This window comes from Mustela nigripes, chromosome 9 (assembly GCF_022355385.1).
Source record: "Mustela nigripes isolate SB6536 chromosome 9, MUSNIG.SB6536, whole genome shotgun sequence".
In the NCBI taxonomy this organism is placed as follows: Eukaryota; Metazoa; Chordata; class Mammalia; order Carnivora; family Mustelidae; genus Mustela; species Mustela nigripes.
The window spans coordinates 18,766,779-18,793,856 of record NC_081565.1 but is presented as its reverse complement, the minus strand read 5'-3'; the positions used below and the strand labels follow the sequence as shown (position 1 = coordinate 18,793,856).

The 27,078-nt window shown below is 45.1% G+C and overlaps 1 protein-coding gene across 1 annotated transcript; it reads right to left on the bottom strand.

The window, feature by feature from the left end:
* Window positions 1–1,335: 1,335 nt before the first annotated feature.
* On the bottom strand, window positions 1,336–17,243 carry TNFSF15 (TNF superfamily member 15). Its single transcript, XM_059410957.1, has 4 exons — window positions 16,930–17,243; window positions 6,260–6,302; window positions 5,457–5,504; window positions 1,336–2,310 (listed from the first exon to the last, which is right to left on the bottom strand). Exons 1-4 carry the CDS (start codon window positions 17,149–17,151, stop codon window positions 1,856–1,858), a joined length of 768 nt encoding a protein of 255 aa, XP_059266940.1. The 5' UTR covers window positions 17,152–17,243; the 3' UTR covers window positions 1,336–1,855.
* Window positions 17,244–27,078: the final 9,835 nt, after the last annotated feature.

Here is a 27,078-nt window from a genome sequence, read left to right as displayed (position 1 = left end):
CCTCCGTCTCAGATGCCCTTTCCCCGAGGCCATCTGTTGTCCGCCCACCCTCTTTCAGGACGGGTTCAGGCTTCACTTCCTTTATGGAGACTCTTCTGAATCAGGTGGAGGTCACCACACCCTTCTTTCTGCTCCTGCAGAGCCCTGGGCTCTCTGCGCTGAGAAGGCTCGAGAGCCCTAATCTCACTGAGAAGCCAGAAATCAATTTTTATTTTATATAACTCAACAAATATCGATCAAGTACTGCAACATCAATCATCCCACTCAGAAGCCCCATCACACACCTTCATGCCTCTGTAGTCTCCTGGCAACAAGCGTTAGATTGATCTGGGTGCTCAGTTGGCTTTTAGACCCATTCGTGAATGTCTCCTGCAATGGGCAGTGTTGACAATAGGTCATGGCCCATGTCATACCAACATGCTCTTTGACTGCACGGAATGCTCAGAGCGAACGTGTTTCCTCGCCCATGAGCTCATTTGATCCTAGGAACAAATTGGTGGATTCCTACTTTGTAGACGAGTCAACTGAGGTGAAGAGCCGAGATGCCCCTCCTACCCTTGGCATATCCGTGCAGGAAAATCATACAGATTAGAGAAGTCACCGACAGGCAGGAAGGACCTTCTTAATGTCCTGCCTTTCCTCCAGGGGAGAAGCCTTGGCTGGTCTGATTAGCTCAGCCCATATTGAAATCCCTTGAAGATTTTAAGAGAAAAATACCCTAATAAAATTGTGAGTCACACCTCGAAGCCGATCTAAGTTAACTTCTCTAGATCTGGTGATTGACTGTACCCCGCACCCACCTACCAGAGAATGAGTCTTCTGTCTCTGGGCATCGATCTGGTTTGTTGCAGAGCCGGTCTAGTTGGCTAGAGTTTCTTGAATGACCTAATCAGCTGGATATCTTACACAGTCCGGAGAGCTTCAGAAATCTTACATACTAGTGTCAGATGAGATATTGTTTTAGGACTTGGGGGACGTTGAGTGATATTTAATCAGGAACCACGGAGTGGAATTCATTTAAGTTTTGAATAGTCTGTCTTAGTCCTCATAGTATCTTCTGGGTTAAGGTAGTGCTCAAGAAAGCTGTGTTGAGTAAATGCTATTGTTGTATATTTGATATGCACGTGGAACTCACACTTGTTTATTTTCATGCCTGTGTACATAATAAAAGGAGGGGTTGCTTTTCTCATTTGCCATAGATGGCATGAAAATAATTTTTTTCCTTCCTTCCTTCCTTCCTTCTTTCCTTCTTTTTGAATGTTCATGATAAATACCAGCTCTCTTCTTGTTTTTTTTTTTTTTTTTTTTTTTTTTTAAAAAACGTTTTTATTTTTTTTTTTTTTTTTTTTTTTTTTTTTTTTAAGACAAGGATTTAAAGTATGTGTTTGGAGAAACTATTGAAGGATTTGGCCCTAGGGTTTATACCATTTTCTACGGCTTTGGATGTTCATCAAGGGCTCCTGAACTGAAGCAAATATTTCATGATCAAATCCCACAATAATTGGGCCCACTGGTGGCCAGTGTATGGTACGAATGGGGTGGAAATGTTCCGAGTAGACCTCCTTTCATTTGGTGGTCATGTCTCAGTGTTTAGAAACTCACCCCTTTTCCAAGCAACCACAGTCATATGTCAGCTCTGTTCTATTGTTTTCTGGTTAAGATTCTCATCAGTAAGGCATATACAATATGAAATTTCAGGCTTCTAATTTCATAGCTAAGCCACTGTTTCTGTGGAATGCTCCAAAACAAACAAAAACAAAAACAAAAACAAAACCTTGTTATAATTGCATATGAGTGAAGGAAAATTAAGAACAAGGAGGCAGAGGACCTTCACACGAGGATGCTTGCCTCACCCCTACAGCAAGAAGGCTCCAAAGAAAGTTTTATCTTCTTTTGTGTAATCCACCAAAGAGATGTCACTGACGTTCACCATCAGCTTGTCCCCTTCCTGCAAGGAGAACATGGCCCCTAGGTAGATGGGTTGGAACCAGTTGCTGCCTACTTCGCACACTGACTTGGTCCCCATTAGGAGCTGGGTCGGTTCTGGGTAGCTGTCTGTTACCTTGGTAATGACTACGATGATGGAGTCTGGCTTGTTCGGTCGGCTCCCTTGGCGGATTTCACCACACTCAGATTTGGTCCCCCGGAATGTGACCTGGGAGTAAACAAAGTAGTCTCCCGACTCTGGGATCACCAGGAATTTATTTGTATAGTTCATCCGGTTCTTGGTAAAGGCCAAGCCGAGTTCATGTTCCCAGTGCAGAGCCGGAAACTGATTTTTCGAGGACTGCGTGGGACTTTGTCTGACAACTGCAAAGGCAAGAGAGAGGTTAAATTTGCTCGTGTCAGAACCTGTGGACTTTGCCAAAAAGAGTCTCCTATTGTTTTCAGAGTAAAGTGATTGAATGAAACCAACAGCTAACGAGCTTCTTGAGGAGCAATGAGTGGAGGAGATATAAGCAGACACGTATTTTTGTTCAGAGAGTAGCATCTTAGGGATAAATGACTTTGCTTCTCTGAGTCCGAGTTTTCTTTCCTGATAGTTTAGAATTTTACCTGAGCTCTGGGATCCTGGGAAGTACTGGAGGTTAAGAAATCTTACTCTTTGGTGTTTCAGAAAACAGCCCACTGCGATAAACCTCTTCTCCAAATGACTTAAATGAAACCGATGGGTCCCCTTTCCCCTCCCTGGGTACCTCTGGCAAGACCGGACACCAGAATCTCCAAATCGCCATTCTCTGCCTCATAAATGATTAGCTGAACGGTACTGTCTTCAGTGATCCACGGGAACATAATGCTTGTCAACCAGACTTTGGTTCAGCTTCTCTCCTGTCTCCAGGCCCCCGAAGTTTGGCCTACCCTCTCCTGAGAATAGGCTGGCCTCTGGGTAAAGCATTTTCTGACGCTAAGAGGCCAACCTTTATCCCACTTCTTTCCTTGTTCTTTCTAGCTTTGTTCACTCTTTTCTGTAAAAGAAAACCCCTTTTAGCTTGACCTTCAGACACTCACAGACAACCTGGCCAGCGCATTCTCCCTATTACCACTCATCTTCCTCCTCCTCTCTTGCACTGTGCACTAATCCTGTTGCAAAAGCTCTCTCCTTACTAGGTCAGGATTTGTTTTTCATTTGACATATCTTTCCTCTTTTTTTTTTTTAAAGATATAAAAATACCCATGGAAAGGATGAAAAGGGACGGTGTGTATAAAATTCCCAACTATTAGGAATACCCTCTAAACTGCATTCCCTTTCATTAGCCTTTTGTTTTAGACATACCTTACTGCAAAGAGAGGGCATTTTAGGGAATCAGGTGTAACCTGTAGCTCCCCTGCAATGATACTGTCCAAAGTTATTGAAATTCAGGTGGTGATTAACAAAAAATCAACATGCAGGACAGATATTGAAACCAGAGATCCAGAATATTTTGGAAATCTTTCTCTGATACCAAAATACAAGCTGATGTAATTGGCTTGTGGAGTGTAAGGGACCAGGGCTTGGGGCCACTTCAGCTCTATGGTGTGCAATGTTTTTAATCAGTGATGGAGGTCCCTTCTCTCTGAGTCTCGATTTCCTGTCTGTGAGCCGGAGATAAAGCCCCTTCCTAGTCTCATTTGGAAAATCAAGTGAATAGAAGAGACGTGGACATTTTTATCATGAGGCTGGCTATGGCAAGTACTCAACACATATTTACTTTCCCCAACTAAACCAGCATCTCTCATTTTGACAGACTAAAAAATAAGCCTATTTCACTGCATATATTTTTACATGTTCTTAATGTTTACATTGCTTACAAAGATACATTATATACTTGGACATATAAATGAGTGCTTTGATGAAGTATATGGATAGTAAAATAATGACTAGAACCAAGCCATTGATTTCCAATAAGATAACATTCAGTAAAACTAATACATTTTAGGAAAATAAAAAGATATTTTAATTTTCTACGACTGCTTCAGAAGTCCATAGCGATCCCCGATATGTGCTATCAGCCACCGTTTGGGATAGGTTATCTTGAAGGAACTATTTAGCAACTTTCACACCCAGTGGCTCCCTAGAAACCCGGTTCCTGGATTTTTCTAAAGCATCTTTGCTGATGCTGACTAGACCCTGGCTTGTTTTGTACAGTGACACACGTTCAGAAGGCACGTGGTCTTTCTGGCCCCTACACTCAGTGGGCTCGGGAGAACTCTGTCACTTCTTTGCAAAATCTGTGAAAGGCATTTTTATTAATCACCCTTGATCATCTCCTTGTGGGTGGTGCAGTAGATTTAAAAAAAAAATCCTCTGGGATGAGCAAACAACAAAAAAAATTAATCTCTAGATAAGGTGAGTTTTATTGAACTGGTATGTGATTCGTTCTGTGTCAACGTGGCAGCAAGTGGGAGACAGGATGGGAAGTGGGTTGTAATGGAAACAGAGCAGGTCTAAGAGTCAGACTCGAATCTCAGCTCTTCCGAGTCATGTATGTGACTTGGGACAAGTGACTTGGCTTGCTGGGCTCATATGCCTGTTAATTAAGATCATGGTTGTAAAATGCCTCATACAGTGCCTGGTACACACGAGGAGCTCAGTAGAGCCTAGATTCCCTTCCCCAGGTCCCCCATTCAGTAGGAAGAGGGGTGATACCTCACACTCTGTTATTAGGATTTTCCTGCCCGGCTTGTTCAATCTCTCCCATTCTTAAAGGCAAGTGATAAGTGACTGGTGACTTGGTGTCTGTCTGGTCCTAGTTCTCACTCAGGACTCACCACAAACATTTTCCTCTTGGTCATATGTAAGTCACATGCCTTGGGTCTCAAGGATATTCCCCTGTGGGCCGCAAATTTTCCTAGAGGTCAGGAGAGTATGCTCGCTTTTAACTCCATGGTTTTTTAACGGGTATTTAACACATATGTGTGCACAGTCTCACTCTTCTCTCTGGAGTCTTAGATGCATATGCAATTTCAGGCATCAGATGCCAGAAATGTCAACACTAGGCTTGAGAAACTGGCCAGCTGGTTATATTCTGAGGCTGCTTTTAATCTCTCACATCAACAAAAATTCTTCACAAATGTCTCTCTGAATGCAAATGTCTAATCACTTCACCTTGAATGGGGTACAGAGGGACTCAATACATTTAACAACTCAAGGGGTCTTTCATCTTTGACCAGATTCAGAATTATGCAAATCACCATTGCAAATTCTGAATGACTGAGGGCGTGTGTGTGAAAGAGAGAAAGAGAGAAAGGGAGAGGACTGATAGAATCTGAAAGAGAATGCCCAAGAGACATGGGCCTTTGGACCCCTTAAGGGAGGAAGACATCAAAAAACCCTCAACTGAGAGAAGAAGTCAGTTACCAAGGTGTGTAGTTTCCGGTTTGGAGCTACTAGAATGAGTTTTGGCAAACCCGCTGAAAGAAATCTTGGGTCCATGGCCCATACATGATCTCCTGGAAAACACACCAGGGAGAAATACCTGTCAGATGTGCCCTTGGCTTATCTCCACCAGCTCCGGTAGATGCATCTGTAGGGGAAGAAGAGATAGGCTTTGTGTGAGCCACGGTGGCTGGAGAAAAGATGGTATTTTTGGACTTGTGTGGTGCCTGCAACTGGAGAGAAACATTCCTCCCCTTCAGCTTGGTCCATCGTGGATTGTTGTCCTTTTTTTTTTTTAGGGACAGAGAAGCCTCAGGAGGAAGAGTCTTGGACACAAATGAATCTTGGCCCATAACTTAGGGCAAGTTTCCAACCTTCCCAAGACTCTGTTTTCTCATCTCAAAGATGGGCACATCCATTGCTATCATGAATGGAGAGCGCTCTCATCCCATGGTCTATGCTCAATGAACTCACATTGCTCTTTCCTCCCTGCTGCTGCTTCAGGGGAGGGGGGCAAACTGGCCTTTGGCCTTATTCAGGGTCCCTTTAGCAGTGTCCACTGAAGCATCTGGATGATTTAAGAAATGGGGTAGGGAGCAGGTAGGATTAGGCATTGTTCTAATACTTTTATAGGAATTAACTGAGTCAATCCTGAGAAGGTAAGTACCATTATAATCAATTTATAGGTGAATAGCCTGAGATAGAGATAGGTGACATTATTTGCCCAAAGGCCATCACCTCCATAGACAAAGCACTTGGCCACAGTGCCATTTTGTCTTTTTAGTGACTGGGAAGCAAACTTACTTATCTTCTGGATTTTCATCCCTCTGAACCTCCCACATACCCAAACTACTAAATGTTCTGTTCCCCACAAGAAAAGGCAACAAATATGAGCACACTTACAAGCTCGCTGATGTGAAGATCCAAATTCTAGTCCTTTTGAAGTCTGTTGGAAAAGAAAGATATTATTCAGCCTACCTGTGGTCCTTTTGTCACTCAACCCCACAGCTGCACATAACAAGGGCATGATTAAGATGCTGCTGCTACCCAACTGGGGCACTCTGAGATGACAGACATGGCAATGAGAATATTCATTGGAGGGGAATCTTGCACCCAAGCACTTCCCTTTCCTCCTTCAGCACCCCAATGACCTTCTCTCTTCTACACTTGTCTTGGAAGCTCAACTGTGAATTTCTGTCCTAAGAGTCTTCCCTGTTCTCTTCTAGGATGCTCTGACATCTGTCACTGCTTCTATTATTTGAACAAATGACGGCACTTGCTTTATTTTCTTTTTTTCCATCATGATTTAAAATTAGAACTATTTTTTTAAAAAAGTGATACAGAAAAAGAAATAAGGGCTCTGTTCTCCTTCCCACCAGCCCCTTGTCTCTGTGCGTTACATGGAGACATGTCCATTTTTGCAATCCTAGCTTGTGAAGCATTTCAGATACCACACAGGTGTGGAAGAGTAATTGCTTTGGAGACAGACAGACCAGAATTTGAGTCCTGCCATCACCATTTATCAACAATATGATCTTGAGCAAGACACGTTTCCTCTCTGAGCTCTGGTGCCCTCATTTGAAAAATGGGAAAAATAACATCCCTAGCCTCAGATAACCCCTGGGTTTGAGATAAGGATCCAATCAGATGGATGAGTCAGGGCAAAGAACACATAAGAAATGAAGGAATTACTGTGTTTGAACACAAAAGCTCAGGAGGAAAGCTAAGCAAAGCTAAGTCCTTTGCTTAGGGATAAAATCACCACCTTACATTTTACCATTTCCAAGAAAACCTTTTCTGATATGATATTGATTCAACTCAGAAGGTTCTGATTGGGTCCTTGTAACTACATAGTTCCCACAGACAGGGATCCTCGTGTGACCAGTTCTATATCTTAGAGCCTGTGTGTGCGTGTGAGATCGTACTTGTGAATAAGGAATTGTGTGTCCATGTGGGTATGACAGCAGACAGCTCCAGCAGTGGGGGAGGGAGAAGCTGATGTGTTTTGTATGTCTACATGTGTCTTCTGGGGTGATGCTGTGTGCATGGCCTTCTCTACACATGTCCGTGTGGTCATGTGGGTGTAGCTATGTCATTGCTTAGCAGGACAATGAGCAGGACCATGAGCGGTTGCAGTGATCTCATTAGAGCCCAGATAGCCAGGCTCTTTTTAGTCCCAAGCCATGCTACCTAACCTCCACTGGAAGGCTTCTTGAGGGCAGAGATCTTGTCTTTGAACAACAAACCCCATTATCTTTCCATCGCCTCCATCCTAATTCTGTGAATGGCTGGGCAACTGCTTGCCTTCAGTTTCCAGGCTTGAAACTTGCTTCTTTCTTCTCCCACAAACCCAAACTTCATTTCTATTTTGCAGTTTTTCTCATTCATGCCTCCCTCCCCCTCTCCCGCTCTCATAGGCTTCAGCACACTCTTCTCCTAGATTTTTCCCATCAGTCTCTTCACTGGTCCTTTAGCATCTGGTTCTCCTTGTCTTGAAATCTCCTCGCCTGCTCTCAGAGTGCTTTTTCTAAAGCATCACTCTATGGGGACACAATTCTGTCCATAAACCTTCAATGGCTCACCATGGCCTTCTAGACAGAGGCCCAAATACCTATCTTGGCATTCAAGGTCCCAGCTGACCACCCCATTCTTGTTACCCACTATCTCTTCCTCTCTGGGTACTCTGTGCTGCAGCCATGAGAACCCCAGAATGATTCGAAGGACTTGGAAGATGCAGGAAGTGTAGCTACTATCTGTTGAACCAGGAGGGGCGCCATGCTCTGCTGCGCTTTTCGCATGCATCATCTCCTTCAGCTTTGTGACGACTCTTAAGGTAGCTGCTATTCATACTCTTATATTGGAAAGGGAGCCCAGTCAGGTTAAGTAACTTGCCCAGTGTCCCACAGCTGGAAAGTGGAGAAATAGGATTTGAACCCAGGCCAGTCCACTCTAGACTCCATGGCTCTAAGCCACTGCGTCCTCTCACTTCCGGATCAGCTCCCCCTCCAGTGAGGTAGATGGACGAGTATCGGCAGCTCCATGCACCGTGACAGCAGGGGAAACACAGAGCTCAGAAAACAGGAACCCAGCCCAGAAGTGGGGGAATCAGGGGAAATTACCTCTGAAGTGAGTCTTACAGGTCCCACAGGTATTAGCCAGGCGATAAAATGTAATGACCCTTCCAGACAAGGCTAATAACTTGTGCAAGAGTATGAAGGCCCAACAAAGCATGGAAGCAGCTGGGAAACTACAAGGATTTCTGCTGCCATGTGAACCCATATATACATTCAGCATAGTGTTGTGAATACAGTTGCATTGGAAAACCTAAACCCAATTGATGTGACTACTTGTCCTGCATCAATAACTTCAATGGGCTTTGGGGATGGGGTGGGGTGCAGAAGCAGCCTAGAAATGAGCTTATTCTGTAGACTGTTTCCTTATTTGCTGTTATCAGAGCTGATAAAAACAAAACAGAACAAAACAAAACAAAAAGTGGTCTTTGGCGAGGCTGAAAACTGAAGGGGAAGAATTGGGGAAAGCATGGCTGAATCCTCTCGTGTCTGAAATGGTACTGTCCCAGCCGGCCTTCGGCTTCATTTAGTATTCTGCTGAGAAATCTTCTTGAACATCTGCTTATTTTTGTCTAAGCAGACACTCAGCTAAGAGACGGGAGCATTCCCTTCGGCTCTGAGTCTCCCTATCTCTGAGCATGTATCTGCGACGTGAACACATTTCCCTCTTTGCTGGATTTCTGTAACTTGGGCACACAGTTATCTTCATGTGTAGTTGGATGTGTACACATTTTAGTTGCCTAGAGTCTGCTATTCTTCTGGAGCCTGTGATAGTGCCCAACAGCAGGTGCTAAAGACCTCAACAGTCCAAGAGTCCCCAAGAACAGCAGCTGGGACTCTCTTTCCAAGAACATCGACAACCTTCCCCTGCTGCTTCTCTTAATAATACCTCTTCGTGGGAGGAAGATTTTTGTGATGGGAAGCAAGAACGAATGAAGAGGAGATCTGAGACGAAGAAATAGTTAGTAGCTTATTTGGGGGAAGGCTTCTACATTTGAGCTGGGTCAATGCCCTCTCTTGTTGGCAACAAAGCTTTTCACTTTCTAGTACAATCCAAGCTGCCTGTGGGCAATGACGTGGTTTGTCTCTTGCTCACCAACAGATTTCTGGTGCCTCAGACAGTGCCTGGCACTTCTGCCAGATTATCCAACCAGCAAAATATGCTGATGTTTAGGTGTCAGAAAGACAGGTAGAAAAGAGAGCCAGAAGGTGGAAGTGGGTTTGACCTCAGTGACTTTTTCCTGAGTTTGGCAATCAAAAAAAAAAAAAAGGAGAGACCTTTTAATATTAGAATACATGCCAAGTGTTGAGTTCTTGTTTAAATTTAAAAAAATTAAAACTTAATATGGCCATAATCTTTTAGTTACTGGCGCCTCCAAGTTTTTCATCAAGCTTTGGTTGGTCATGGCTCCAGAGATGTTTCTGGAAGGTTGCAAGCTTTGGCCAGGAGTCAGAGTCAGAAAAGGCAAACGTGTTTGCCCATGTGGATTTATATTAGTAGAACAGCGGGGTGCCTGTGGCTACCAGCGCAAGCGAAGCAAGCCGGTGCTTTCTACCCCTTAGTTTCTATAGGTCAGGGGATTTTTCACTCTTATTTGAGTTTCTTTCTTTTTTTTCTTCTCACTTTTTTTTGGGGGGGGGGTATGCTGATTGGCAACCTCTGACACATTTTTGGAATTACTCTAATAATTCAACCGGAGAAGGAAAAGATGGAGGAGGGGAGACTGCTATCCAGTCTCATGCTCCCCGAGTGCCAGGTCTTATACCGGGGTTTATGTCTACCACTCCAATTACTCTCAAAGGAGGGCATCACCTTTTTAGAGGCTTTGTAAGCCAAAGGTCAAAGAGTAAATGGAGGGTCTGGGATCTGAAACTTCAGACCAAGGGCAGACCTCGGTGTTGTATCAGGAGCCCCATAAACTTCAGCTGAGTACACACCATGGACCATGGAGCCTGAAGCAAGATGATCTTTGAGATCCTCTTATTGGCATTTCCCCGGAAACAAATCCCTTGAGTGTATTTTAACTAACAACCCATTTGGCCTTTCACCCATGTCCCATACCCACCATCTAGTATATTCGTAAACAGGAAGAGAGATCCATTTCTTTGTGTCATAAATGCCGCAATTGCAAAAACATCAATGTTTTATGACCCATAACACCCTCCCAGCACTTCTAGGAGAAATACACAGACCATTCATTGCCTCCTCGGTTTTGCCTTTCACTTTTCTCTGTTTGTACTTGTGCAAGTATAAATCCAATCTGGAAATGTTTTATTCCAGGACCTTTTCGATTCATTACCCTCCCCAGTGCACTGGACAGGGCTTCACACCCAACATTCAGAGGGGTGCAGCACTAAGAACCTCTCTGGGTGGTGTTGGCAGGTGAGCAATTGTGGGAATCTCAGCGTTAGGGTTTCCTAGCAATCTGACTTTGTCACCTAGCCTCGGTGAGACTCAGTCTCCTCATCACTGAAGGCAGGCATCATTCTTCCCTGCCGGGAGCATCCTGATGCCTGAGGAAGCCCACACAGACAGTGGATATCCAATTCACTTTCCATCTTTCTTTGGGCTCAGTCAACATTGTTGGTTCTGCATAAGTTCCCTTTGGTTTCACCACTTTGGTGGTATACAGAAGCCATCCTTGGGTCTCTCTATGACTGGTGGCAGGTTTGGATCCAATAGGAGCTCTGGATGGCTTCATCCTTCTCCCATCAGAAGAGGCTTCCTCCATCTATGGCTGGCTTCTGTCTGCTCCTTCCAGTGCAAAGGGCTTGAGGGAATGGAATGTGCCCTCCATCCATCTCAAATTCCACCCTTGTTACTGCAGTCAGTGGCTGGGCCTCATTAAGGAGACCAGGCTAGGAGAAGACCTCTTACAGGTGGACAGCATGTGGTCTGTCTGGTGAGGACCTAAGAGCCCCCAGTGCTGGGCATGGAGTAACGTTGTGCTTATTTATTTATATGTTTCTTAGAGAGGAAGAGAGGAGAAGAGGGGCAGAGGGAGAGGGGGAGAGAGAGAATCTTAAGCAAGTTCCACATCGAGCATGGAGCCTGAGGCAGGGCTTGATCTCATGGCCCTAAGATCATGACCTGAGCTGAAATCAAGAGTTAGATGCTTAACTGCCTGAGTCACCTGGGAGTCTCATGTGTGTGTTTATTTTAACAGGTGAATGAATGGATCCCAGAGTCATCAGCTCAGAGATGTAACAGATGTTGGGATTCATGCCCATGGTGGGCTCACCCTGCCCTCACACCCCTTCACTAGTTCCAGTCTTCCTGCCCTTTACCTCCAGCCTGACCTTCAGGGTGAGCGGGCTCCTCTGCCTGGTGTGTCAGGACCTGCAGAGGCTAGAGCCAGGGCAAAGCCACCGAGGGCTCCGGGTGTTGCAATTTCCAAAGCACTTTTATCTCAGCCATCTGTTTGTTTTCTCTAGACAATCCTGGAAAGGGATTGTCAGAACTGTCCCCATTTCCAAAGAGGAAACAGCCTGAGTGAGACAAAAAGGTTCACACCCAAGATGGAGTAAGCAGGGAAATCGTGTCTGTTGAACATCTACTTCATGGCAAAAGCTTGCCGACATCATCTTGCAGAATGCTTAGCACGGGGCTAGGAAGAAAGTGGGTTCACCTCTCCCTTTGACCAATGGGGAACAGATGGCTTAAGGAGGTCAGGTACCTTGTGTATCCCTTGCTCTCTCTCTTTTGCCACCCAGCTAACACTTAGTGAGTGCCTTCTGTGTGCCAGGGACAGCAAGGTGACCCCAGGGGAGGAAAGAGACTCGCATTTCTTGAGCACTTACTATGTGACAGGCACTTTTTAGGAAATCCTTCTTAGATGCTCCTGACTACCCCAAGAAGTGAAGGATTTGCTGGGTTAACACCACAGGCAGACCAGCACAGTGGGCTTTGGAGGACTATTTGAATCCCATTGTCACACTCAGTGTGACTTTAGGCCCATGGCTTGGCTTTCTAAGCTGCAGCTCATTACCTCTAAAATGGAGATAATAGTGGCACTTTCCTCATTGTGTGATTTCAAGGACTAACCCAGATGATGTGTTTTGTGATAACAGCAAATGTTTCACACAGGCATATATGCCAGATACCAGGCAAAGGGCTTATGGGCACGATCTCATTTAGTCTTCCAAAAACCTTAGGTACGAAGATGCTTAGACCGGTGTCTGGTGTCTAATAAGTTATTATAAGGTCAGCCTTCATCCCTCTGTAGCCTCAGCTGGCATCCCTATGGGGTCCTGTTGTTCTGGATGGAGACTGGGGTGGGGGTAGGGGACTCAGGGGCAGGTGCGCAGGGGAGAGGTGAGCAGGGATCAAGAACTAGGAGCCTTGCAGGGATTTTCAGGAAGAGGTGGAAGGGAGATTGCAGGGAAGCAAGGAGAATCTGGGGTGAGCATGTGGGGATTCCAGAAGCAGCACTGCAAGGGAAGGACAGAGACGGAGGTGCAGTCCAAGGAAGTTGTGTCTCATGACCCCCCTCCCCACCAAGGTGCTGCACAGTACTGGGGGCCTGCTCTGTGCATTATGTCATGCCTGGACTACAGACCCTGTGTGAGCCAGGGCAGTGCGTGGGGAAGATGCAGCCTGGTCTCCAGGCACCTGTAAGCCAGAATGGGGCCCACACACCCAGCCTGAGAGCAAGGGAAGCCACTAAGGGCCCAAAGAAGGCTCAGGCCATGGTCCAACGCAGCTGGGTAAAGAATGGATTGGAGTGTAGGTTGTTGATACAAGACCAAGGTGGAGAAGGAGGGAGGGAGATAGCTGGTAAATACCAGAGACCAAGAAAGGCCCTCCCGTGCTCAAACCTGCTCTCTGGCCCAGTGATGGCAGATTCCAGAGCAGGTGGAGAAGTTATGGAGTACGATGTCATGTCCATGAGCAGGGAAGTTCCTCAATCATAATAATGATAATTGCTACCATTTACTAATTTCCTACCTTCTGCCAGACACTTTAAATACTTCATTTCTAAGTATTCCTTTTCATACATAAGGAACCTGAGGAGCAGGGAGGTTATGTAACATGACTAAGAAGTGGCTAGGCCAGGTTTCAAACTGATTTTTCCAACACGTGACTTTACCTGACATTCCCCAGGAGTCCAATGATCCTAAAACATTTTACTATCTCTTTCTCTCTCTCTGCTTTTTTTTTTTTTTTTTTTTTTTTGGTAGATGTAACATACACATTTTGTACAAAGGAGGCTAAGTTTAAAAATGTCTCTCTCTTTTACCTGTCACCCAGGTCCCCAAACTAGATGCTGGCAAAGCAACCAATCTCTTGTCTTTTCCTGAGATAGTCTATGCATTTAAAAACATATTCATAAATGTGAAATATTATAGGTATATATATGTAGGTATGCATACATATATATAAAAGGAATATCTCCAATTCTATATACTGTTATGTACCTTTCCCTTCCCCACTTAATAACATATTTTTGAGAAATTCTCCATCCTTACCTACAGAGATGCATCATTTTTTTTTTTTTTAGAAACAATATCGGCCACAGTTTTCACTGCATGGAGATATTTAATTGGCTGTATTTAATTGATGCCATATTTACGGACACTTCCCGTAAAGGTAGTTCTCCCAAACCTTTTCAAATCTGATTTTGATCTCTGCTCTGCAAGCTTACCTGGGTAAGGATTTTGTCGCATCGAGTATTTCCTTACACAACCCCTGGAGGAAGTGCCCAGGTTAAAACTGATATATTTTGGACAGTTCTTTTAACTGTTTTGGTTGGTGCTGATAAAAACCTGGAACATTCCTACACCAGTCACTGTTGCTTTTTGGTAGTAGTTGCCTGACGCCTGGTGTAACCATGAAGAGTATGCCTTAGGAGCCGGCTGTGTAACTCTCCCCATGTTCCTGTCCGACAAGCTGCTCCTGCACTTGTCTTAGCACTGCCAGGGAGTTAACGTTAGCATCCTCTTTCAGTAGAAAAGGAAACAGGTTCAAAGAATTGAAACCACATGGCTATTTTTACCCAGCCCGAGGTGGCTGAGCTGGGATTCAAATTCAATGTCTACAAGCCACGATACCTTAGTTATGCCCACTCACGCTGTCCTTGGTGACTTAGCTTCCCTTCCTGAATCCTATCTTCCATCTTTTCTGAGCTGGTTATTCTCTGTTTGCCCACGGGAACCTCTCTTTGACCTTCTCGGCCCTGCCCTATGTCTCCTGAGTCTGGTTTCTGGGCACAGCTTGCCTCTTGGTTTTTGAGCTTGACTTCCAGTCTGGCCAGGGGGATGAGAGGCAGGGAACAGAGCATGGCCAGTTCTCCCATCCTTCCTCCTGCTTCCTCCCTGCTCTTTGGCAGGCAGGCTAGCCCTCTCCTATGTTTTCCTTCTCCTTGGGTTCCCCTAAAACTGCTCCCTCCATCTGGCCCTTCAGGCTAAGAGGCAATGACTGGCTTCCCACCATTGCTAACCCCAGGATGCTTTCAGCTCTTCGGTTTCCTTTTATCTGCCTACATCTCAGCAAGCAGACTCTTCTTTAACTTTTTTCAAACTCTTTACACATTCTTCTTTAAACTCTCTTGTTTGAGTGGGCCAGGTGTTTCTTTTCAGGACTCTTGATTGCTCCACACGACCCCGCCTCACCCCTATTTCCCTTTCTTCTTTTCTGATGACTGAGAAGTTCTCCAGTCTGGCCGAGCCACCACACTAACCTCTGCGTTTCCGCTCCCCAGAGAGATCAATTGAAGGGTCACAGAATGCACTATTAGCCTTTGTATTTCTTGAGTAGCTATGAGAGAACAGGCACTTATGGCTTTCCTTGTGGGGCTTCCTGTCTGGTGACAGCCTTAATCTCCTACTCTCTTTCTGACAGGACAAATCACTGGCTCCTTTAGACCATGGCATCCCCCTACGAAGTGGTGGTGATGGTTTCCAGGTGCTTCCAGAGCCTGATGGTCTTATAGATCAAGAAAGGAGTTTTTTTTATGGCATCGGCCGAAATGGGGGATTTCAACACCACATTTTAGGCAGAGGCACTGTTTCCCTCTAGAACCCAGGAAAGTTCAGGTTAGTCGAGGCCACTCAATGCTTTGTTCAAGAACAACAGTCTCTTTCTGGCTAAAGCGCAGAGTCCCAGAACACCAACTAGACACTGTGGTTGGACTTGGTAGAAATCAGGTCCATGGTGGCCTAGAGGTCACAGCCCGACTTGCCATGCCTTGAATTTCTTCTCTAACATGAATGGCATTTCTGGGCTGTCTGACTAGTTCTGTTTTCTGAATGATGGCATGTGGCCATGGTCACTGCCGCCAGAATCAAGGTCTGTTTGCTGACCCTGAGGGGGTGTGGAGTATTACACATCAGCCACGGCTTGCGGCTTGCTTGCTCTCTCCTGGTGTTTCTGCTCTGAAGACAGCCAGCATTGCTTAGGAGACAGGTTTCCTGGTAGACCAATTGGAAAGTCTGTTTTCTCCTCTGGAATTTAATACTTTGGACTCACATGAAATCTGTTATCACAGACCATGCAGGGGTGTGTGTGTGTGTGTGTGTGTGTGTGTGTGTGTGTGTTATTTGAATGGCACTGTCTTCAGTCTTTAAGATTTTTGAAGTTCCTATAGGTTTCCCTTGATACCTATATCCCCCCACTTGGCACCATTATTCTCTCTAGAGATTATATTCATTTTTTAATTAACATATAATGTATTATTTGTTTCAGGGGTACAGGTCTGTGAATTGCCAGGTTTACACACTTCACAGCACTCACCATAGCACATACCCTCCTCCCCTCCAGCAACCCTCAGTTTGTTTCCTGAGGTTACGAGTCTCTTATGACTTGGCCTTATATTCATTTTTGACTAAACTCCTCTACCCCAAGCCCCCAGCAAGATATGAAGATAGATAACCAGGCAAGAGGGTCTTTCTTGAACACTGAAAGAGAATATTTCTAAATCCAAGAAAGGGTGTTTATTAAATAAATTATAGCACATGCATATATAGGACTGTAACACAACCATCTATATTATCATGCTGCTTTGAATTTACTAACCACAAATAAAATGATAACAAGTTTGGAGTTTCAAAATAATTTCATCTTATTAAAAAATATAGACTCATATACCCCAAAGTGTCAGTGGTGGTCACTTCTCTGCTGTTGTGGCTAATGATAATTATCTTCTTTTCCTTTTCTGTGTTTTCTAACTTTCTTTGATGACACATGTTAGTTATGCAATTTAAGGAGGTTTTTTTTTTTTTTTTTTTTAAAGAAAAAGAATGTTCCCAGATTATCAGTTCAAGATGATTATAATTATCTAAAAATATATTATTGGAGATTGTTCCCATATAAATATAAAGGGGGCACAATTCATCCCCTGGAATTACTGAGGATAAAAACCAAATGGGACCTCTCCAGCCCTCACAGTCTGCTTCCTTTGCATGGGTAAGCAGGGAGTGAGGTAGGTCAAGGGCGACTGTCTAGAGCTGTCGTGCCTGCTAGGTGTCTGTAGTGGGTCCATGGAACCCTGGGTCAGTGCTTACCTGGAACACACAGGCATCTCCTTGGGCCCGGAGCTGGCCCACGAGTAGGTAGGTGGTAAGTCCTGCCAGGATGGGGAGCGACACCAGGCAGCAGGTGAGGGCCCAGTGTGCGCTGCTCCTGGCTGCCAGCCTGGCTCTGGCTTTGGGTGTGCAGCTGCCCTCGTCGGGCAGCATTTCCACACTGGCCGTTTCCCCGAAGCCCAGCCCCAGATTCTCTGCCATCCTCCTGCTGGTCCAGAGCCGGCTCTGTCCAGAGACGGCTCTGACTCCCCCTGGGCAGAGAGACCCTCCATTAAATAGGAGGCAAGCTCTCACAGTGGGTGCATTAATCACTGCCTACTCCTCCCCCTGGCCTCTCCCCTCCCCCTCCACAACACACTGGGCCCCGCCCCACTAGGGAATGCACCGCCTACAACAGAAACCAAGTTTGGTTTAGGAAAAAAAAAAAGAAGAAGAAGAAGAAAGCTTTCCCAAGCGTATTTATATACAGTGTGCTCATGTGCTCCTTCCTTCGTTTACAGAAGGAAGTTAGGAAAGTCCCTGGAGGAGGAGAAAAAGAATCCATCAAGTCAGTGGGCAGGGCGAATGAAAATATAGCTGTCCCTGCCCTGGAGGCCTGCCAGCCAAGCCGGTCTGGGGAGTGTGCTGCTTCTGGAAGTGAAAGTGAAGGATGGGGAGGTGTGTGGTGTGGCTTGGAAATAGAAATCACGTTTGCATCACCACTTTGCGAAATGTTGCCAGGCCCTCTGTCTTTTTGAGCTTCATAGGAGCTCATTTTCCTTGTGCAGCTGGAAATGTCAAAGTTCTGGAAAAAGTGAAGGCACTTGCCTTCAGTGGTCCAGGGGTTAAGACAGAGGAGCCAGGAAGATGGTCTCATTCCTTTAAATCACTATTCAGAGTTCTTGTTTCTACTACACATCTACCTGTGAAAGGAGAGGACCTAGCCTGAGTGGACCAGTTGTCTTAGCAAAGAGCATGAGGTCATAGAGGTGACTGTTCATGAGAAGAGGACATTGACTTTTCCTCTCTGATTAGTTCCAAGCTGATTGAGCACAAGTGATAGGTCTTTTTTATTTTTTTATTATTTTTTTCTTTTTAAATATTTTATTTATTTATTTGACAGAGAGATCACAAGTAGGCAGAGAGGCAGGCAGGCAGAGAGAGGGAAGCAGGCTCCCCACTGAGCAGAAAGCCCGATGCAGGGCTCGATCCCAGGACATTGAGATCATGACCTGAGTGGAAGGCAGAGGCTTAACCCACTGAGCCACCCAGGCGTCCCTCAAGTGATAGGTCTAACGCACAGTTGGGCATGTATGAGGGCCACATTTATTAAACATTTCCTCGGTGCAGGTCACTATTCTCAAGTGAGTTAAATGTATCAGTGAAGTAATTCAGTCCTGAGATAATGTTTTGACATAGTAATGTTTTTATTCCCACTTGACAGATTAGGATATGGAACCATAGGATTGCGACTCTGGTCAGCTGACTCTGAAGTGTCATAACCATTGCACTACACTGCACACACCACTCTACTATGCATATACACAGATACCCACACCCAGCATGCCCAGGAAGAGGCTATCCTTTCCAATTAAGGGTTAGGAAAGCTTCCTGGAGAAAGAAGTGGTGTTGGACCTAGGCCTTGAAGCTTATGGAGGGTAATGTCAGAGAAGAGCATAGGACACTGAAAAAAGATGGGTAACAGAAATGGGAAAGCTTAAGGATGTCCTGTAGCATGTGGTAGAAACCAGTCCAATTCACACCTCTATTCAGTTGTTTCTTCTGCCTATTGCATGGCCCAAGCCTTGTAGTCTACTCAGAAAAGTGTTTCATGATCTGGTCCCTATCCACATCACCCCTCCCCAGTGTCCAGCCTTATCTCTTATGACTTTCCCAAGTGGCAGTTCTCCCAAATACAATATGGATCAGTTACACTGTTGCACATGCTGTTTCCTCCATGGTGACAGATTCCAGGCTTTTCCCTTCATATCACCATCCTCCCCTATTTTAAAACTTTGTATCAAAACCTTCCTTTCATCCTTTCATCTCCTGGCTCCAAGATTGAGTGAGATGCTCATCTTCTTTATTTTTATAGATCCCTATTCTTCCCCTATCATCAAATATTTTATACTAGACTGTGACTGACTACTTTCCCATCACCCCATTAAATCATCAGATGTAGGAGGGCAGGTGATAAGTCCCATCCCTTCCTTATGGTTGTAGCTCCTAATGTAATGATGATCTTAACAGACATCTGTTGAAATGAGCATCTAAATATTTCCAAAGAATCCAGCAAAAGGTGATTTTTATGTCCCTTGGTTACCCATTCTCGGTTTAACAAACCTAGTATGAAACTCTTCTTCAAGATTTACATAAATCTTTGCCATTGTAACTTTAAACACACAATCACACTTAATATTGGATCATCTTGAAGGAGCTTATAAAGTGTTCTCACTCTTGTATTTCTTCTTTAGGAAGTTGGTATGCTTAATCAAACCAGGGTCTTAAAAGTGTTAGCTGTATGGGTTCACATGAAGAAGTATGTATTATCAGCCATAATATAAGATGGCCTCAAAAGATGGGGAACACTAAAGACACCAGATTAGGCATCTGAAGATCTGGGATTTAATCTCTCAATTGTGTGACCTTGAGAACTCTAGCAGACCCTCCTCATTTTATTGTAACTGGCTATTTACAAAACCTGGTAACTAAGCTTGTTATGCTTCTTTTTAAAGGAAATGTCAATGGCTTCTGAGTTTGTGTCTGGGGAATGTCCTATGGGACGAGAACAAGAATTTTAGGGCATGAAGCTATGAGCATCTATTTGGAAATAGTTGTAGGGGTAGATTCACATGTACTTGTAAGAAACAAAACAGAGAGATCCTGTATACCCTTTACTCAGTTTTCCCCAAAGGCAACATCTTGCATAACAAGAGCATAACATCACAACCAGGAAACTGACATTGACATTGATATTCAGATCCTACAGGTTTTATATGCCCTCATTTGTGTATACGTATTTAGTTCTGTGCAATTTGTCACATGTGTTACAATGTATGTGACCATCATCCCAGTCAAGCCACAAAAAACTCCATCTCAAGGATCCCACAGCTACAGTTCACAGCCACCTATAACACCCTCCTTCACCTCCTCCCTTAACCTTTGGCATCTACCAGTCTGCCTTCCAACTCAATAATCATGTTATTTCACAAATGTTATATAAGTGGAATCATTTTTGAAATTGACTTTTTTCCCCTACTTATCATAATTGCCTTTAGGTCCATCCAAATTATTGCATGATCAATAGTTCATTCCTTTTGTTTGTTGACTGGTATTCCATGGTGTGAATGTAGCATGGTTGGTGTAACCAGTCACCCATTGAAGGAATCCTGGGTTATTTCCAAGATTGACTTGTTATGAATAAAGCAGCTGTGACTATCAGTGCATAGGTTTTTGTGTGAACGTGCCTTCATTTCATTTTTGGTGTAAATGCCCAAAGCGAAATTGCTGGGTCATAACAGTAGGCACCTGCTTAGTTTTGTGGGGAACTGCCATACTCTCTTTTCTAGAGTGGTGGTATCATTTTACTTCCCACCAGTAATGTGTGAAAAAGCTAACATCCTCTCTGCAGCCTCCCTCCAGCATTTGGTGTTATCGCTATTTCTCATTTTAGCCCTTCTGGCAGGTATATAGTGACATCTCACTGCGGTTTTACTTTACATTTCCCTAATGGCTAACAATGTTGAACAGCTTTTCAGGCACTTTTTTGCTATCTGTAAACTGTTTGGTGATTCAGACATCCATTTTGGCTGCTAAAAGTTACTTCTCACTTTCTTCTAGCTTCTCAGTGGATTCCAAAGCAGAAGGTAAAGAGGCTACAGATAAATGATGAGTTATTGCATTTGAGGGCCAACTATGTGCAAGGTAGCATTCTAGATACTGGGTTCTGAGTATTTCTAGCAGCGACAAGAGCAGACAATAATCGGTATCATCACGAAGCTTATATTCTAGTGGATTGAGATGGCCAGCAAATAGGATAAATTAAGTGTGTAGGGAGATAGGCAGTTAGTTTAGTTACATCTTAACACAGGATGGTCAGAAAAGCCCACCTTTGCTAAGAGGAGGTGATTGAATGAAGACCTGAGGTGAGGGAAGCCGTGGGTGTCTGGGATCAGACTGCTCCTGGCTTTGAAGCAGCTGTGTTGCAGGAGCATTGGGATGGCTAGGAAGGAGGAGACCAGGAGCAATGAGGTCAGAGGAGTATTGGAGGAGGCTGGCCATGCAGGGCTTCTGGGGATGGGTAGGACTTGGCTTCTCATTCCATGTGGTGGGGAGGTTCTGGCGCATGTAGGGTAGAAGAGTTGCGGGTTGTAATTCTGCTTCATAAGGATCATCTGTGCTCACTCTCATGTTGTGCTGAGAGTAGCCCAAAGGGAGGGTGGGAATCAAGAAGACCAGTTTGGAAATTGCCACAATCCTCCAAGTGAGGCAATATGATAGATTGGACGAGTTGGTGACAGTGAGGTTGACAAGAAATGGTGGGCTTCAGAAATATTTTGAAGTAGCGCAGACATAATCTCTCTTTCTCTCTTTTTTAAGATTTTATTTATTTGACACACAGAGAACACAATCAGGGGGAGCAACAGGCAGAGGGAGAAGCAGACACTCCACTGAGGGGGACCCAATCCCAGGACCCTGGGATCATGACCTGAGCCAAAGACAGAGGCTTAATCAGTTGAGTCACCCAGGTGCCTGAAGCAGACATAATTTCTTATCCAGTTGTATGTCAGGTGAGAGAGGAAGAGTCTGGGTCCAATGTTCTTGGTTGGAGCCTTAGAAGGATGGAGATGCCATTAGGGAAGGAAGGAAGGAAGGAAGGAAGCAAGCAAGCAAGCTTGAGAGCTCAGATAAAGATGTGCACCATTGAAGGTGACTTTTAGATAACCAAGCATAAGTGACGTTACAAGAAGGCAGTGGACGATGAGTCTGGGGTCCCAGGCAGAGGTGTGGGTGCAAAATTAATTTGAGAATCTCACATGGCACAGCACCTATCACACAGAGCTCCAAAGTGAAAGCTCCTCTCAATCACAGATCCTTCGTTTCTTCACTCAAAATCTTTGGTGTCAGGTTTTGGAAAGTTGAGCTTTATGATATCACCATTATCTGACCAGTTTTGACCTAAAATAATAATAGTTTCATATGGTTCACTTTAATAATCCCCTCCATTTGCCTTATATTACATAATACTCTTAATGGGGTTTGAAACAGTGTCCTATAACCAAACACAGAAATATTTCTGCAGCCCAACAAGTTCATGCTAAGTTGGACAGGTAAGGAACCCCCCTGACACACACACGCGTGCACCGTTTCAACTGAGCTTTTGCTGCCAAGTGCATTATAACAGCTTTCAGGTTTTTAGGGCTTTTTGGATTTTGGATTTGTGGCATCCAGAGAGCTGAAATAGGCCAATGAGTGGAAGGTACTGAGAAGCATGCTTTTGCTCAATTTTAAGACTCTGTCCATGTTATTCAATGACTCCTCATGCTGTTTCCAGAGGTGGGACCTGAACAACCCTGTACTGGCGATATTTTAAAGGAAACTCAATTACTGGAGAGATTGTTAAAGTTAAGGTCTTTTTCAGCTCTTGATCTCACTGAGACAGAAATGACTCTAAATCATTTCTGGCCTCATTCTCCCCATCTGTACAATGGGACCAAGGAGCCGGACTTTGATTGCTGAAGATACTGCTGGCATGGATGTTTTCAGGGTTTCTATGCTTCTCAATCCACTCATTGCTCCTTCCACCTAGCTCTATATATCCTTGTTTGCTGTTTGCTGAGTAACCCCCTTTCCAGACTGTGCCATGTGGCAGTTTTCCCGGGACGTCAATGAATAGCTAGTATGGGCAGCTGGGTGGGGAGGCAGACGTTTTCCCCGTTGCTTCCCAAATTGGGAAAAATGATTATTTTTTTTGGTAATGACTTCTGGACATCCAAGCGTGTTTTGACTTGTGCAACATCCGCATGCTTCCGGCAAGAGAGCTAATCTAGGCCACAATTCCACCTTCCTGGAATGGTGTAGATGGTGGCAGGGCCTCCCCTTTCTGGTTCTTTCTGCAGATGAGCTATTTGATGAAAGACTTTCCAATGACTGACCCACGCCTTCTAAGGGAAGAACTTTAACACAGCTTTTCTTCCTGATTATAGAAGTAACATATTTTGACTTTAGGAACCAAAAATAAAAAGGTTGGTGGGGGGGGGGGAGAAAAACAATTACCCACAGTCCCCCTTGCCCAAGGGTCAGATGGTCAGTATTTTAGAATTTGTGAACTGAGGGGCAAAATTGAAGGTATCATATGGGTGTTTATAGAACCATTTGCAGGTAGAAACCGTTCTTAGTGTGAAGACTGTACAGAAGCAGGACTGGCTGGTTTTCACCTGTGGGCAGTAGTTTTCTGACCTCTGGGCTATACTGCCTAGAAACTGGTAGTGACCTTTTGGAGTATTTCCCTCCAATTTAGTTTTCCATGCCTTTCTTTCTTGTTTTTAAACAAGGGCTCACCTTGTATATCCCATTTTGATTTCCGTGTATCTCACCAAATGGCAGTATTCCAGGAATAAAGTTGTTTAGTGCTGTGTAGACCGTCTCTCAAACAGAAGTTATGACAGTTCATTTTAACGACTCCCACTTAAAGTGCGTTTGGATTATTTCCAAAGTGACAGAGCGAGAGAGCGAGAGAGAGAGCATGAGTCCAAGTGGTGGTGAGGGGTGAGGAGAAACAGGCTCCCTACTGAGCAGGGAATTCGGGGCTGGATCCCAGGACCCCGAGATCATGACCTGAGCTAAAGGCAGATGCTCAGACGACTGAGCCCAGGTGCCCCAATATCCTGTCTTTCATTTTATGTTGTGGGTTCTTAGGTATTTATAATGTTACAGTTTACTGGTGATATAAAAAGCAGGCCAAGCACGGGCCATGACAGTGGTGTGACCCAAGGATGATGATGGTCCCAGATCTGTCCTTCTGAGACCCAAAACCAGACAAGAAACAAGAGTCAGTGGGTGATGTGTGTGGTCCTGATAAGAACTTCTGACAAACCACGTGGACAAGTGTTAGTTAAATAGATTTTAGGGTGTCTGTTTTGTCTGTTTCACAGAGGAAAGTTTTTATTTATTTATTTATTTTTTTATGTTCCTGATTCTCGTCCAGGCGGCCTGTATTGCCAGATAAATTAGGTCTTAAATCAGACCCTGCTATTAGAGCTCATATGCCTTCCCTTAAAAGGGCCTGAAGTTAGGGTTGTGCACTTTTTGATCATTTGGTTGTGGGAAGAAGTTAGAGGGAGCCGTGTCTCTAGAGAGATGTCACACTCCAGCTGGGAGCAGAGTGCTCAGGTGGACAGAGGGTTGGCAAATGTCCAGGAGTGAAGCAAGGGACTTCAGAGGCAGAAAGACATACCAGATAGTGACATCCTGCCTGCAGATTTGGAGCGAGCAAAATGGAACTGGAGAAGTCTTGGCCAGGCCAAACCACCACCCTGTCTCTTGCGCTCTTTCTCTGGCCTTCACGTTATTACTTAGTTTCAATCGAGACTGCTGCTAGGTGGTGAGGCCTGGTTGTGAACATAGGCCTTCCCTCACTCCCTAGGTATTTGGTGGCCTCAGCTGAGGCAAAAACTGAAGATATAGACCTGACCCAGATCTGAGATAGAAGAGCCTGATTATTTTGTCCAAGGGTGTAGCCCTACCTCTCAACATAGACAGCATTGGCTCTCAGAGCTCAGTTGAGTCAAGCGGTTCTTAAACTAGAGGGGCAGAGGGCTAAGCTTTGAAGTGGCATTCCTAGCAACAGCCCCAGGTCAAGGTAGAGCTCCCTCCTCTCTGCGTGCCCAGCCCACATCTCAATTAGTGAAGTCTTATCACATTGCATTGTCATGATTTATTTATACAGCTCTCCCGCCCAGTAGCCAGGAAACAATGCAAGGGTAGAGACTGTGTCTTTTTCACTGCCAAGTCTCCCAAATTCAGGGCATGGAGTGGATGCTAAATGAAGGTTTGGGTAACACCGTGTGACTCATCACACCTAGTTTTTGGTGCCCAGTGAGTGGGACTCACAGTGGAGACAGATGATCATGGTTCAGAGGGGTCCAGGAGATCTCAGAGAGGAGGAAGTGCTGGTGTTTGGGGTTTGAGTGGGTGTCATGGATAGAGAAGAGAGGATGGAGGTGGGGAGGGGTGGTGGTAGTGGCGGGGGTTCTGTTCAAAGTAAATAACAACCGACTGCATGTCCCCTGACTCATCAGAGTAGACTGGTGGCAAGAAGTCCGTATTGCTGTCCCTGGTTAGGTCAGCCTGGAAGATGAGGAGGGACCTGGGGTTTGGGTGAAGAGATAGGATGGGAATAAATGTTGCGTGGTCACCGTCTTTACTCTAGCTCTGCATCAGAAGCTTTCTGTACGTGGTCTTACTTGATTCTCACGCACCGGTGGCAGGTAGGCTTATAATTCCAATGTCTAAGAGTAAGAAACAGACAACAGAGGAGTGATACAATATGCTCAGAACTACCCAAAAAGGGAGCAGAAGAGCAAAAGCTAAGTTGAACCCAGACCTCCACATTCCTGGGTCTGTCCTCTGTTTTCTCTGCCTTCCTGTCAGACTGCCAGCCATAGTGGGTGTGGCCAGTGGAGGTCAGGGCAAGAGCCTAGGCGGGAGGCGGGAGCTGAGGAAGGCACCCAGGGGACTTCAAGGGAGAAGAGGAGGAATGAGGGTGAGGCAGAGGGCTGGGCAGCTCCCCAGGCCAGGGTGGGAGTCCCTGGCCGGGGACATTCTATTTGGAGTCTTTAAACCTCCACCCTTTGTACCCAATAAAGTTCACAGTGGCCACACCCTTGTCATGGCCTTTCTGGGGAATGTTTCTGGAGCTAGACAGATGGCTCAAGCTGGGAAGGAGGGCAAGGCACTCTCCTGGAACCAGGGCCAGATTTTGGAACCGGATTATGGAATTTAGAAGGGAGAGGTTGAGCACAAGATTTCAACTGGAAACTTGGAGGCTGGAGATGAATAATGCCTGATTTGGGGAGGAGCTCCACTCTAGAGGTGAAAAGGAAGTGGTAAGAAAGAATCAGAGACTAAAGACGTGGCTGAGCAAGTCGATGCTTTTAATATCAGCTGTGGTAAGGTTTCATGGGGGCCATTTTTCATCCCAAACATTGGAGTGGTCCACTAATGGAGGCAACCCATGCTGCAGAGGGAAAGAGGGGAGGCTGGGAAAGAGGTTGAGATGTATAGACACAGAGAGACAGAGATGGAGGCAGAAATACACAAAGATAAAGGAAAAACACAAAGACAGAGACACAGAGGGATAACACCCTGGAGATCCATGGAAATCAGTGTGGTGAGAGAAAGAGGGAAATAGAGAGATAGGGACAAAGAGAGGAAGGGGGACAGTGACATAAACACCCAATGGGTAGCTGTGTCTGGTGGAGAAAATACATGTGAGTTCCCTGAGAAGAACTGCATCTGTGCCCTTTTGGCCTTCCTGGGAGCTTGTGTTCTTTGGCTTAGCTGAGGTACTGGTCTGTGCTAACTTTCTGTGTTTTCCTGACTGGCAGGTAGAAACTCCAGGGTAAAAAGTCACCTACAGTATAGACTTTCCCTATACTCACAGCATCACAGCTCTCCTCCTGTCCTCCCCTCCCAAACACCTGCTTGCTCCTCTGTAGTTATAGTCAATGACCAACTGCTCAGTACTGACCCTCAGAACATTCTTCCTTGGGCTGGGCTACCTCCCAGTTTGGTAGAAATGCACTAGCAAATCCAGTGCTATTTTTCTGCTTAGCTCTTCGGGTGGTTGATGACAATGACTGTGTTCCCCCTGCATTCTCTCTTCTTCAGGCTCACTTGCAGTTCCTTCACTGGTATTAGTGGCAGCATGGGCTAAGTTATGCTGAAGTAACAGACAATCCCAGGATCTCAGGGGCTCTCAGGAGCAAAGGTTGAGTTCTTGTGTTAAAGAAAAAATAATATTCTAACATTAAAGAGAGAATTATTCAGGGGCACCTGGGTGGCTCAGTGGGTTAAGCCTCTGCCTTTGGCTCAGGTCACGATCTCAGAGTCCTGGGATGGAGCCCCGCATCGGGCTCTCTGCTCAGC

Coding starts and splice junctions, on each gene's coding strand:
- TNFSF15 (XM_059410957.1), bottom strand. CDS start 17,151: ATGGCAGAGAATCTGGGGCTGGGCTTCGGGGAAACGGCCAGTGTGGAA. Junction 6,303..16,929: donor GAGATGCCTGTGTGTTCCAG/GTAAGCACTGAC, acceptor CTTTTCCAACAG/ACTTCAAAAGGACTAGAATT. Junction 5,505..6,259: donor ATCTTCACATCAGCGAGCTT/GTAAGTGTGCTC, acceptor CTTCCCCTACAG/ATGCATCTACCGGAGCTGGT.